The sequence below is a fragment of the Aulostomus chinensis genome, chromosome 21, assembly GCF_037954235.1.
Source record: "Aulostomus chinensis isolate RoL2024-O1b breed Wild chromosome 21, RoL_Achi_v1.0, whole genome shotgun sequence".
Taxonomy (NCBI): domain Eukaryota; kingdom Metazoa; phylum Chordata; class Actinopteri; order Syngnathiformes; family Aulostomidae; genus Aulostomus; species Aulostomus chinensis.
Genome location: NC_141340.1, coordinates 2,116,281 through 2,130,453, shown reverse-complemented (window position 1 = coordinate 2,130,453; position 14,173 = coordinate 2,116,281). Strand labels below are relative to the sequence as shown.

The following is a 14,173-nucleotide window of genomic DNA, read 5'->3' as shown; positions in this document are numbered from 1 at the left end:
CGTGTCCCTTAATTGAAACTTGAAGGATGTGAAGAGGACATGTTACCTAACAGGCATAAAATCAGCTTTCCTCATGAAAGCCCTGTGTAAACTTTGGTGGAGGTGCTCTGACGTGGCCTTTGCAAACCTGCAGCCCCTCAGCCTTTAGAGTAGGCGTACTTGATCTGGCATGTGAAAGTACCGTGTCCGTGTAACACGCTGCACATTAACCCAAAACCAAAGTCCAGCAACATGCAGAACATAACTGTATCCAATCTATTGCTACGCCGGATCTGGGCCTTTGTGTGGGGACCCAAAGGGACTTGTTTTCCAGACCATAACGGACCTTAAAAGCAGACAGAAGCCCTTCCTTAAGCCCCTATAGGTTCAATTTGTTCTGCCAATTATTATCTTTGGCTCTGCCGCGGTGAAGGGGCCGGAATGCCTCCCTCCTTACGATCCGCCCCAACAAAGAGGGACCCCCTGCCTTTTTTAAGAGGGGGTCCAATCAAGCATTCACTGACAGATTGGCCGGGGCGCTAACCAGTCACGTCTTCAAAGAGACAAAGACAGTGGGGAGGGCAGCGGTGAAAGGAGGAAGGGGGGGGGTTGCGGTGAGGAAGAATGACCTGCCAAATGAGAAAGAAGACATATTGAATGGGACAGAGTGGGAGAAAGAAAAAACCATATTGAACCGGTAGAGAAGTACAACCTTTTGACCATCTGGCTCGGTGGGTGACAACAGCCTTCTTCTGTATTTCTAGAGCTGTACAACACAGCAAATTACTCTGTCAGGAAGATTAAGGAGAGTCAAAAGGCTGTCTGGTGGAAAAAGAGAGCAGTCATCCCAGTGGAGAAACTTTACCAGCATATGGCTGAAGCTCCGTCACTTCATTGCCACTGTAATATGGGAAAAGCTCAGACGATGTAATGAAAGAAGCCGAGCAGCAGCCTGCTTGTGAGATGCATTCTCATTTTTGTTTAAACATGCTTGAGTGCGTCTCCAATACGCTTCCCTCTCCCGAGGACTGATAGGTGACACTGAAATCCTCCTTTGTCCCGCATTAAATCCACAATTGCCGAAATAGAACCCTGCTACTCTCATGCTAAACAAGAATCAGATCTTGGTGACCATGACTAATCCTACGGTGTGTGTTTCAGTGTGTGTGCTCAGTGTGTGTTCGTGTTACTTTCTCTGGATCTTTTTCTCCCATTGGGGACCCTAATTACTTCTACTGTGACTGGGCGAGCGGTGGAATGTAAGGCTTCATCTCTGGTGCTTGTGGATCCCTTTACAGAAGCAGATGTGTGCCGCTCACGATGCTTGAGGGTAGACCCCCCTGCAGGACTTGGTTTGTCTCAAGGATCCAAGAGCCCCGCTGGTGAGGTTTCCTTCCCGTGTCAGCGGCTTCATACACTTGCCAACACCGTGACATGACGTGCTTTCACTCACGAGTAACTCGATGTGTTTTGATGCAAAAACAAGTATCACTTAGGAGGAGTTTGATGGAACACAAAAAAAGAGATGGAGATGGAGCCCTCTTTTTTGAATCGGCTCAAACACTTCTTACTGTTAGCACTTGGTCGCCATTAGCTTCAAGCTAAATATACGTCCCACCAAAGTTAATTCCTCCCTTGTAGCTGCCTCGGCTGCTGGTCACAGCCATGCACAGCGTTGCCTCCACCTCCACCCTCTGGCAGTCCCACTTTCTTCACTCCTAACCAGCTGAGGGAAGCCCACAAGTGCATTTCCTTTTCAGGCAAAATATCCAGAGTTTGCTTCAAAATCTGCCAGATAAAGACCGAAACACGACGACGACGACACAACCTTCCATCTCGTGTCTCCTTCATCTCAATTCCCTGCCTTATTTCACTGCACCCCTTAGAGTTTTTTTCTCCCTCCAATTCCTCTAATTCCACCCCATCCTGCTGTCAATCTACCCCCCACTCCTCTCCCGCTCAGTCCACCGCTCCTTCCAATGCCCGAGATTGCTGGAATAGCCAGAGGAGGCCGTCCCACTGATTGTAAAGAGAGGGACAATTGGTGCTTTAGTCTGATTGGGTCCCTCAGATAAGCAACACCGGGGAGGCTATGAGGGGCAGAAAGCAGCAGTGACAGAGCGGCGGCAGCGACACAGCGTATATATTTACATGTGGTACAACTGGGGAGAGGGGAAACTTTACAAAGAGGACGGCGAGTGTGGACTCAAGGTGACTTTGCAGCTTTCACAACTTTTACAAGGGGAATTTAGTGAGCGTGGAGGGAAAAGAAGATATAAGAGAAGACTTCAGAGAAGAAGGGCTGAGAAAGAGGAATAAAGTTGAAAAGGAAAGAGGTAAGGCGTGAATTTTTTTTTTGCTTCAGAAAAAAAAATCTTTGAGTTTCTCCTGTTTTGAAACGCCAATGAGATGTTAGCAGGGACTGGGAGGATGATTGACTGGGGACTTGGCAGCTGGAACCAGATGATGCTTTATGAATTAATTGATAAACAGTGTTTAAAGAGATAATATATCGGCTGTCAGAAGGAGGTCAAGGTGAATATCAGAGAGAATTTGAGGGTGTTTGGGGGGCAAAAGTGGGGCTCGAGCACCCAGCATGGCTTCTATTCCCAGCACGTCTGCACCGTCGCTGCTCGGAGAGGAATGCCTCTCTGGTTTCTACGGACTTCTGCTTGGCATTCAGACCTCATTGCTCAGCCTGAGCCAAGGGTCTACTCTCTCAAGATGAGGACCTTTCTTTTTTTTTCTATCAAAACCATTAAGCTATCACCTGTCTTGTAAGCTCAGGCTAACAAATGAGACTTGAGATTGGCGTGTGTGCTTTCACCAGAGACTTCTTGCCACTATCAGCACCGGCAGGAGGCGGTGGATGAACCTATGAGAGACGAGCTTTAGGCCGTATGAACAATACCTGTCAGCTCTGATGGTGGCATCTTAGACGACATTCCGGTACAGGACGTACTGGAACAGGGAGGAATTTCCAGAGGCGGACGCTCATCCTGCTCAAGAGATAGAAATGAATTTGAACGTGTCTGTCCTGGAGACGCTGCTGGTCAATTTGCTTTGGAGTGACACTGATTGCAAACTTTTCCAGATGACGCTTATGTATGGTGACATCATTTCCATGCACCAGTGCCCGGGATGAATGCCAGTTTGTGTGATTTAATTTCCCCCATAAATGACAAGGCTCTTTTTTTATGGCTTCCATTGAGCGATAAATGAACTAAATGTGCATTTGGTAGTGTGGGGAAGGGGGGGGATCCAAGACGGGCACAGGGGAGTAAGGGACCGGAGAATAAAGGGCTCAAATGAAGTAGTAATGTAGATGTGAGCGCGTTGGGAGAAGAACGAGTGAACGAGGTCTAGAATTAGAAAACTACAGTAGCAGGCAGTCAGAGTGTCCCTGTGCCAGGGAGGCCACATGGGTCACGGCTGGCAATCGGCAAGGACGTCCTGGTGCGACCCGTGTCACGAAACATGGGCCCGGTGCGGTCCGGTCATGATGCATCGTGATATATCACATTGGAAAGATAAGTCACTGGAGAAATTCATTCAAAACTGAATTTCAGAATTCCAACAGTGTTGGAAGAAGATGAAGAAGCTCAACTAAGTGGCATAGAAACTAGCATTTTGGCGATTGCAGACGACCGCACGGATAGAGACACTATTCTTCGGCGAAGGTCATGTGATTTGGCTACGTCATAGTCCCAAGGCATTTCTTCAAGTACAAGAGCTGCATCCTTCCGACTTAGAGCAGTCTTCAGGATCCAGGATCTACAAGATCTACAATCCGCATCATCTTTCCAACAAAATCTGTCCATCAGTTTTTGAGACATCCAGCCAGCAAACAGCCAACCAACCACGCAGGTGATCGCTGATGAGATCAGAAATGTGCAGAGGAACAGGAGCTAGCAGAAGCAGCGTCTGAAGCTCAGCCAGCTCACAAAAGCAAATAACGCGTGGAGGCAGGGACAAGTAATTTAAAGCACCGTACAGTAAACCAGCCGCAGGGAAGGGGGGGGGGGCTCTCATCGGGGTGTAGCGGTGGCGGCGGTGTGCGTATCTTCACAGGCTGAGGCCTGGGGAGCTCCCTACAATTAGAGAGCATGGTGGAGGCAGGTTCAAAGCCTGCCCCGTGCCAGCGTCTCTGTCCTGAGGGGGCATGAGGTTGGAGGAGTGAGGACGAACGGAGGGTAGCGCTGACAAACACACTGCCATGCTGTGTATCCTTGGAGGACTTATTTTCATACACACACACAAAATACTGTGTGATCTTGAGAGAGTTTGGCCAGAATACAAACCTCCCTTAGCCAGACTACGTCTTTGAAGACCGCCATCCCTCCCTGCCAGCAGGCTGAGGGCACCGGGTCCCTGCTGCCGGCGGTGGCAGTAGAGACCTTTAGAAACCAGGGGGGCGGGTCATTGGGTCCTGACTTTGTACACCAGGGGCTGGACTGCAGGATCACTCTCCTTATTAAAAGTCAGCCCAATAGCAGCAGGTGGAATTCAACTACAGAGCAGTAAATATTCAGGAATGTAAAAATAGTTAAGGAATGCAACCTGTCACACTGGGGAACAATTCGATTCAGCAGCTGTACTTAAAGAAAACCTTTCACCATTCCGCTGCCTCGGCTTGTTGAAAGACATTTTCTCATGGCAGGGATTCAGAACCGAAAAAGTGCATTGATGCAACCCTCCCCTGCGTTAGAGATATGCAGAGCCTTCGCCATCTCTTCCCACCGTGCCTAATCAATCGTGGTTAACAAATTAGCCGTGACGTTTTGCCCAGCCAGGGTGGGTGGAACCGTTTCATGGATCCACCCAGTTTTATAGGACCTTTTCCACAGTCCGGGAGGCCTCTTTTTAGAGCCGAGGTGAGTGGAGAGCAGACACGGCCACTGTGAAATTAACACTTAATAATGCTCCACACGGTCGTGAGAGGGGGCCACGCCGGTGCGCCGCACACTGAGCTGCCCTCGGTGACCTCGCCTCAGGAGTTTGATGCTCCACAGGCCTCCAGGTGCGCAGGCACTTGTGCTCACCGCCGATCGCCATTAAGATGAATGATTTGGTTTTCAAAGTATCAGCAGCGAGCGTCTCATCTCAACATTTATCAAATGTTGCACATCGAAAGCAACATTCGAATCGCGTTGTTTCTTCGGGATTTTAAAATGACAAAACTTCCTTCTTTCTTTACGCTGGCTTTGATTCGCTTCAGGACACGGCGGTCAGAGCTGGTCCCAGCAGAAGGACTCGCTGGTCACAAGTTTAATGGGTTCATAAACTGGAGGGTAACTGGTTTCTGGTTGTTGAGGGCTGCTGGTGTCTCACTGATACCAACGGGTACCATTGTTTTCTCCTCCAGCCCAGGTGTGGTGGAATCAGTCTGTTTCCCGTTTCCTCGCTGGCGTGCAGCGGCGGCTTGATTTCGTCTATGGTTGTCGGATCACAGTTAATGAAGCAGCAGGTGGACTTGGACTGGGATGATACAACAATATGGCCCATCATTTTGTCACACCAGCTGCTCCCCCTGACAATCACCGCCTTTTCCACTGTCACTCAATTTACTCCTCTGCAAACACCTTTATTTTCAGGGCTTTCTTGCGTTTCGAAACATGAAAGATCTCCCCATCACGCCTTCGCCTCAATGTGCGCTGTCGTCTGGATAAACGACTCGAAATTCTGTAATTTGTGTTTGAATACAAAGGCTGATTTTCACCTGGGAAGAATGTGTCAGCCGGTGGGAAAAAATACCTCCTCACCTTAAGCCCGGCAAAGCTTTGTCATATGATGGCTCCACTCCCCCACCTCCCCCCGCTGCCTCACCCCTTCATCCTCCCCTCTGCAGCCTGTGTGGCAACACCAGCTGCCGCTCCTTTAAACAAGTGAAAGGCACAAGATTATCCTGTGAAAGTTGTGTGAAATGTTTTGCCAGCACAATTATGTAGCATGTCACCTCATTAGGCACGACAAAATGGAGCAAAACGCCAGGGTGCAAGCCGTGACCTCTGAGGGGCGGAGCCGAGAGGCGAGCAAATTTTACTTCATAATGGCAACCAGGCGGCCTGAATAGACTGAGAAGAGGGAAGCAGGCAGGTCAAGTGTTCCTCGTCCTGCCAAGCGGCCCTCGAGGGGATTCGCCTCACACACTCGGCCCTGCCTCCCGCTGACAATGGCGCCACGCCCCCCACCCTTCCCTGCCTTTTGTACCTCCTCAACAATGATTAACTGAGTTTGCCGATTCAGAGTCTGCAGCGGCACAATGTGCTCTCTCTTACAAAACATAATGGAGTCAAACCACGAGTCAAACAGTCTCTCTTTCTTCACGTTTTCTTTCCTATCAGCCTGGAACTTCCCCCCCTGCTAACAGCCTCTTTTCTGGCCCCTCTGACTGCTTTCTTTCAGCCTTTTCACCATAAATCTGCCTATTTTGCCGAAACTCATTAATGCAGGAAGCGGCCGCTGCAGTACAATACAGATGGAAGGAGGCAGCATATGTGCTGCATGCGAATAGGTATTGATTGGCTAAAAAAAGTGTTTCATGCAGAATTGACCTCACTGATCCTAAAGATCCGTAAGATGGTTTTTATCAAAAAGAGCAACGCAGGAGGAGATAATTTTTAGAGGCGTGAAAACCAGCATGTAGAAAAATACCAAGGGGCTTTCAGATGCTGAGCTATGGGTGAAGAAAATACCAAGAACACTTGTAATGAGCGATGTGCAGCGCTCAGGGGAACCTGTAGAACACGGTGTGAGTAAAGCTGAGCAGAGGTGGTAACAGCAACGCTACAATCTCAGAACATCACACCCCCGGGCCTTTTGCAGGAGGTGTGAAGGAGCTCACCTCTTCTCATGACAGGAAGAGAAGAGAGGGAGGAAGAGAGGGAGCGTCGATAAACTTTTTTTGCGAGACTTTTTGAAATGAAATGCCTGATTGTGTTGAGCAGGAGGGAAAACAGCAGGTACAAACCCGTGTCATCGCCCCATTTTCTCCTTCAGCCTCAGAAAAGTTCCAGCATGATCAGTTCTAACAAGTGTGAAAGAACTGTTTTGTTCACCTGCCTGAGACAAGACGATGCGATTAAAGGGATAGACTTTGGATTCAGCAAATCAATTTAACATCTGTAGCTTTGCTACAGAACTCAGGCAGAAAACTGGAAATACCTGATTGAAAAACTCTGAAAGTAAATCAATAAGTAAACTAGAAAACTGTCTCTTTGCTGCTTGGCTCCTACTTGGATGATGGAGCAGGCTGGTGCTGCACCGTGGTTCAAATGGGACTTCCTGCATCCACTAGGTGGCGCTGGGGAACACACACCTACCAGAGCTTCCGTGTGGTTGATCGACAGAAAAGTCCCTGCTTGTTCGGGAACTTCAGGGGGTGGAGCCTGCAATGCCCCACCCCCTTAATTTTAAGCACCGTCGGAAGCTGAATGTTCCATCGCCTCTGTTTTCTCGCGCACCGTTTAGTTCCCTCCAGAAAAGTCTGGCGTGCACCACATGATGTTGCTTTACATCACATGAAGACAACATAGTGGGATCTTGACGTACGTCGGCGGATGGTGGTTGCATCCTGTGACCACTCGGCAGAGCTTGTGCACACGAGCGCTTTGGCACCTTAAACATGCGATTCCCCCGACAGCCAGTAGGGGGCGAGTGTATTGGTTGCTAGGAGATCAGATGCATCAGAATGTTGATGTGACACTAGAATTAACGGTTTCATGCCGGTCCGACTGAAACGGCAATTTAAAATTCAAACGCAGGAAAAACTGAGTAAGGCTGCCGTTTCAGTTTGAGAAGCTGTTATGGAGTTTTGTTGATTTGCGATGCAAAACAACAAAACCTCTGCAACCAGTTGTAAGAGGGCGAACCGCCACTGAAACGAGAGCCGAACGACTCCTCGCCTGGCAAACTCGCAGCAATGGTGCGACCATTATTGTTCACTCCGTCCCTTCCTGCCTGACCTTCTGGTGGAGGGAAAAGCCCTCGGCTTGGGACGAGGACCTGGCAGTTTTCAAGTATGACAGTTTATGGAGTATTTAGAACTCCTAAGAGAACAATTTATGTATTCAAGGCATAGTATGTGTTGCAATTGGTGTGAAAAATGTACTACATCTTTGAAGTACTTTTGATTTGGTCCCGAGCCTGCCAACACCACCAAGCTAAGCTAAGCTAATTGCCGGTTAGACACAGAGGATTGTAGGCTTGATAAGGCGGAACAATGCCTTCCCTCACCAGCGGCTCAGCGTGCTGGTTTGTTTACTCCAGTGCTTGAACTGCTCTGTCTACCCCGGCGGAATATCATGAAAAAATAGATACCGCCCAAGCACAGTAGGGTAGATAAGACAGGTGGAGGAGAATCTTACACAAGGAGAGAGAGAGAGGATGCATGACACTGCTGTTCTGGAGTCTTTAGAATGTATTTTTGTGTGTTTTGTGTATTTCCTCGGCTTCACTACGCCAACTTTTGTGTTGACTTTCCGAAAAAAACTGAAAAGGCACATAGAAACAGGACCTCTCCTCTCCTCTCCTGCTCTTGTGTATTATCTCCATGTGACCTGATCGCTAGCGTAGCTACCCCCCTGCTTACAGCACACAGCTCATTACAACTCAACAAAAACTCAGTGGTGGAGGTGTAATCTGGCGGCAGGGAAGAGGATTGTGGCTGTGTGTCATCCTCAGGTTTCCAGCTGCGCAACACCAGCCGGGCTCAGAGCACAACAAAAGAAAGAGGTTGTCCAAGAGCACGTAGATGTGAGACTCATCTGCCCTCCCCTCTTCTCCTCCAGGACACCAACGGGAGCACAGAAGAGGAGGACCACAAACCGGAAGGAGAACACGTCTTGTCTAATAATACTCTTGACTTCACAATGGGAGCCCGATTGCGTCTTCCAGCGGTCGCCGGCACCGTGCTCCCTGTGGCCTTCTGCTTTCTGACCCTTCTGCCTCACAGCCTTCAAGGTAATCCGGCCGAGAAGGTGAACGCCGGCAGCTCGCTGCCACTCCAGCGGGTGAAGCGAGGCTGGGTGTGGAATCAGTTTTTTGTCTTGGAGGAGTACACCGGACTGGAACCACTATATATTGGAAAGGTCAGTGTTCATCACTGTTTGAGCAGCCACACACAGAAAAATGCCCTTGACTTTTCCACGCCTGTGAAAACACTGTCATGACCACAAGTATGGAGGACCGCAATGGCCAAAATGTGAAAAACCATAAATATACGGAGAGAAATGCTCCAACAACGAATTCATGTGCCACAAAACACATCAAACCTGATGTTGGTAATAAAGGGACTGTTAGACAATCGTGACACGCATCAATATTTCTGCCGTCGTTTGCTAGTGTTCATTTACCTTTGTGTTCATTCCTCCATTGGTTCGACACCCCGTTTCATTTGATCCATATTTGTTGTCCCTCTTTGCAGATACATTCCCCAAAATCCCCTACAGTGGGAAAAAAAACAACAACAAAAGCCAGAATATGAATGTTTCGAAAATAATTGAGGAATTCACACAAAAAAGAGAGAAACAGTTCAGTAAAGAAAAAATGTATGCAGCGCAGGTTGATGGCACATTTCTTTATCTTTTTTTTGGTGTATTTAATTACAGGATATTCCTTGAGTCATTGATTTAACAGGAAGTCAGCACCATTACTTCCTGGTGTTAGGACTGTACCACTCTACGGGCGGGTGTTGAGAATCAGGTTTCAAAAACTTGGCAGAACTTTCTGGCTTCACCTCCTGGTCCTCACTTGTGCGAGGCTCGGCAGGTTGTCGTGGCTGTGAAGCCGAGGTTTCAGGGCTGGTTGGGGGTCATTTCCCTGCGCAGCCTTCCTACATGCTGCACCTGGTGTGAGAGGTGTAGGTGTTGCATCACCTCTGACTTTCAAACAGAGCAGCCTGAAAGCCCCACGAGGAGCTCAGCAGCCTGGAGGTCAAGTGCTTCTCGGCCAGAGCAGAACTCATGAATGCAAAAGAGAAGATCATGGGTGGGCTTCGGCGACTGCCGAGCAAAAAAAAAAAGCCCCAATTTAATTCATGGATGCACTCCATCCATACTGAATCAGCCCTTCTTGTGCCCACTTTGAACCAGAGCCAGACGGCAGTGATTGAGGTAATTGACTCGAACAGAGACTTCGCTCAGTCGCCTCCACTCCTCCGAGGTGGACGGCACGTCGGCAGCACAACTGGCGAGGTCTGAAAGGAGCAGCGAGGGGCTGGTCGCAGAGAGGCGCTTTGATCGCTCAGTCACAAAAGTGAATTGAACACTGGATCGATAGTTGTAAGGCCGTCATCATCAGCAGAGAGGCAGGACAATCTCGCCAGGAAAATTGCAGTGATGTCATTAAGACAGGGTTGTTCGGTGAGGCTCTTTAAGTTGTCACATTTGCAGCATGTGTGTCATTGCGGCCACCTAAAATATAAAATGACTGTTCCCTCCATCTCTCCTTCCATTTGTTCCCCTACGACGGCGGCCCCGGCCGCTGCTGTTAGCAGGCTCGTCATGTCCAGATTTCATTAGTTCAAATTGATTAAAGTGGATTTAAGCTGCAGCGAGAACCTTTTTAGCTGTAATCTCTCTCAGCACCGCCACTCGGAGTCCTTATGACGAGTAAAACTGTACGGTGTATTCTTCGCATTTTGAGCCTCAGCGATCAAAGACGACGGTTGTCTCCCTGCATCAAACGACGGCCCTGCCAGTCTCAGGTCGTGCAGGAAAATCACAGCCGCCGCATTGACATGACGACTGGAGCGTTACTTTGGTGGTCCAACGTCAGGTTAACGTACCTGACACGCTTCATTCTGTGTGTACCAGCCGGATCCAAAGTAGACTCGGGGGTCGGCGCATTCCGGAGGTCAACGTTCCCATTAGCCAGGTTCTTTTAGCTCCAAAGAGTTGGTGGATTACTGGAGCAGCGCTGGACAAAGAAGACCTGGATTAGACCAGATTAGGACTTTGAGAGCTTGAAAACTGATGGTTTTTTTGCTGTTGCTAGCCGTCACTCCCTGTTAGCTTCAAGCTAAATACACATGGCTGGCTCTTCCCACATTCTTCAGTCACAAAGGAGTGATGCAGGAGAATGACGGGTGGCCTGCGACAGCCCTGCTATGGGCCACTCTTGGGCTTGCATGGTAATTCACACGTCAAGAGCTCTTCCTGCAAAATTCCTTGAATGTGCTGCCTGGTGTAAAAACTCTTGATCCCAGGTTGACTGAATCACGTCCGTATTCCTCATCGACCTAAAGCACTACAATATTAACCACCCATCTTCTGAAATCGCCCTCTGGGAACGACAGAAAGCACCTAATTAGCGGGGAATACTGAGGATTCCAAACGTCATGTGCTGTGGCGGGATACCGGCGTAACAAGTCCTGAGAGATGGCCGGCGGCGCTTTAGAAAGAAGAGCTCCATCTGCGTTTGCGGTGTGAAGAATTCCTCTCGGCTGCAGCAGCATATTCACATCCTTCCCATGGATTCCTCGCTTCCATTTAGCGTGACGGCGCCGATTCTTTTCGAGCCGTATTTTTCTAATCTGACAGACTGAGACAGGATGGGACACTGCAGCGTTCAAGGAAGCTGGGAGATCTTCCTCCCTTCACCTTGTCGTGGTGAACTTAGTCTTCAAAGCTGCCAGGATGTTGCATTTCAGGCTTAGGGCCGGCACGGCGACCAGGCAGGTAATTGATAGCCTGCGCCCCCCCTCCCCCACCTCACTCCCTTTCACAGCTCAGGTGGAAAGCAAAGATCAACGGAGAAGGCAGCGGATGAGGTGGAGGGAGGCTCCCGCCTGAGATATATCACCATGAGACACGAGGCTGAAGCCTTCAATGGGGTGTTGATTAAAAAATCTATTCTTGGCCAAGGTGGGCCGCACGGCGCTCTGCAGGAGAGGGTGCAGGTGGGCGGGTTGTCCGACGAAGTGGGGGGGGGGGGGGGGAGTGTATTGTGTGTTCCCAGGGAATGATGGGTATTGTGATGATTGCCGCTGAACTATCGCTGAAATAACAGCAATAAACATCGATGGCCTCATTTCACTTTGTCGCCCCGGACAACCGAAGGCTGGCGAGTATCTTGAAAGGAGTGTGCTCCTGTCGACGACGGGTTGTTATTGTCAACGTGTTGTTGCTGAGCACGCCTGTTGATTATATACAAGCCCAACATCAAGGACCGCATTTAATTCGACTCCGTCTCTCGGATGGCGGTAAGAGCTCATCATAACCCAGCCCTCCACAAAGTAAGGAGCGATTTCGCATCAACAAGCTGGCATTTGCACTTACAGGCCACAAAGGGCTTCTGATTGCGTTCGACCGTTGCCCCTGGCAACCAACAGGCTGTAAACTATGATTAGATTCCTACCTACAGCTACAGCATTAGGGTCCAAATATAATCACACACCACCCACGGCGACCGTCAGTGGATTCAGCCACTGGGCCAACTGTGACGCTGAGGGAAAGCAACGGGGCATCGGCACACGTGGCTCTTAGTCGTGTGCAGTGTTCTCACAAATGTGATGATTTCATTTTTCAAATTAATTTATGTTCCAGTTTTCTACACGGCACGTGAGCGTTTTTGTCTGTTCAGTGACGCAAATATTCAACTTTTTTCCTTCTTGTTCACTATTTTCTTTTGATTTTTTTTTATGCGTTTCCTTTGTCAGGTCTGTGGTTTCACGATGATTCGTGGCCATTCTGTCCACTTTGGAAGCTTCTTTGGTCGGTACAACAAACCTTATTTTTGTTGACCTTTTTTTTGTCTAAATTAACCGGAAATGTTGGGTCGAATCCCAAACAGTCACATATTTTATGATGGGAATCAACTGCAAATGTCCTTCAATAAACGGCTGACTGACGGACATCCATCGGTGTCAGTTTCTGTACGAATGAGTTTTGAGGTAAACGGTTTTGACCGGCGTGTGAACGTCTCCACAGCTCCACTCGGATATGGATAAAGGCGACGGCTCCATCAAGTACATCCTGACGGGCGAAGGCGCGGGCACCACCTTCACCATCGACGACAGCACCGGGGACATCCACGCCATCCAGAGGCTGGACCGGGAGGTGAAGGCCCAGTATGTCCTCCGTGCCCAGGCCCGCAACCGCCTGACAGACCGTCCTCTGGAACCTGAATCCGAGTTCATCGTCAAGATCCAGGACATCAACGACAACGAACCCAAGTTCCTGGACGGACCCTACGAAGCGTCTGTCCCTGAAATGTCCAGAATAGGTAGGTGACAATAAATTAGGCTGGCGGACGGATGAAGAGAAGAAGCTGTTTCTCTCCAAAGTCGAACAACAGCAGAGTCGCCCTCAGAGCTGTGGCTGGCTCTTACCAGCTTGTCTCCGTCTGTTCATTAACTGTCCTTAAACCCACTTTCGTTACTTTGAAGTAAATTAGCATAGTTAACTACTACTACTCCAGCACCAGAAAAACACTCAAAATTTAGATTCATGGAGCTGAACTCCTTCCTCACCCTCTGCTGTCTTCCTCCAGGAACATCCGTGATCCAGCTGACGGCCACAGACGCTGACGACCCCACATACGGCAACAGCGCTCGAGTGGTCTACAGCATCCTGGAGGGCCAGCCCTACTTCTCTGTGGACGCCAAGACTGGTACAACCGCATGCATGTTGCACAAGATCCTCTAAAACACTGGACCTGAGAGCAGGGAAGCCTCCTGAAACCAGGAGCTCCAAGTACGAATGATGTCGGATGACTTGACGCGCCACTGACAGTCAGGATTTACTCACTGGCTGTCAGCGAGCGCTACCCCCCCCCCCCCCCCCCGTTCCTAACGCTGTATGACTGTAGTTGCAGCACAGTCTGATTGCAGCAGGCCACACGTGGGGCCCTCGTGTTTGCCATGCATGCGTGGCTCAGAGTGGCCGTCTGGTAACCGAAGGGTCGCTGGTTCGATCCTCACTTCCCCTGATGACCATGTCCAAGTGTCCTTGAGCAAGACACTGAACCCATAACTGCTCCTGATGAGCTGTTTGGATGTTGCATGGAAGCCTTTACTGTGTGTGTGTGTGTGTGTGTGTGTGTGTGTGTGTGTGTGTGTGCGTGTGTGAATGAGACGACACTGTAAAGGAGTCAGTTTACCATTTCTTACCATTGACCACCAGCTCATCGCGGCTCCTGTTGTAGCTGCGAGACTCACCCTCTCACCTGGAACAAGGCTGCTGCAATGAATACA

The 14,173-nt window shown here is 49.5% G+C and overlaps 1 protein-coding gene across 3 annotated transcripts in view; it reads left to right on the top strand.

Annotated features, from left to right (window-relative positions):
- LOC147241345 (cadherin-20-like) overlaps positions 1 to 14,173 on the top strand; it is a 71,463-nt gene that overhangs the window by 44,173 nt on the left and 13,117 nt on the right. For 2 of the 3 annotated variants that reach the window (XM_086191057.1, XM_086191055.1), the window contains 3 exons: positions 8,769 to 9,068; positions 12,909 to 13,203; positions 13,471 to 13,590. In XM_086191057.1, coding sequence (XP_086047183.1) covers positions 8,850 to 9,068; positions 12,909 to 13,203; positions 13,471 to 13,590 — 634 coding nt within the window. In that variant the 5' untranslated portion in view covers positions 8,769 to 8,849. Of the gene's footprint in view, positions 1 to 7,744; positions 7,998 to 8,768; positions 9,069 to 12,908; positions 13,204 to 13,470; positions 13,591 to 14,173 lie in introns of those variants that run through there. The other variant, XM_086191056.1, reaches the window with a different exon arrangement.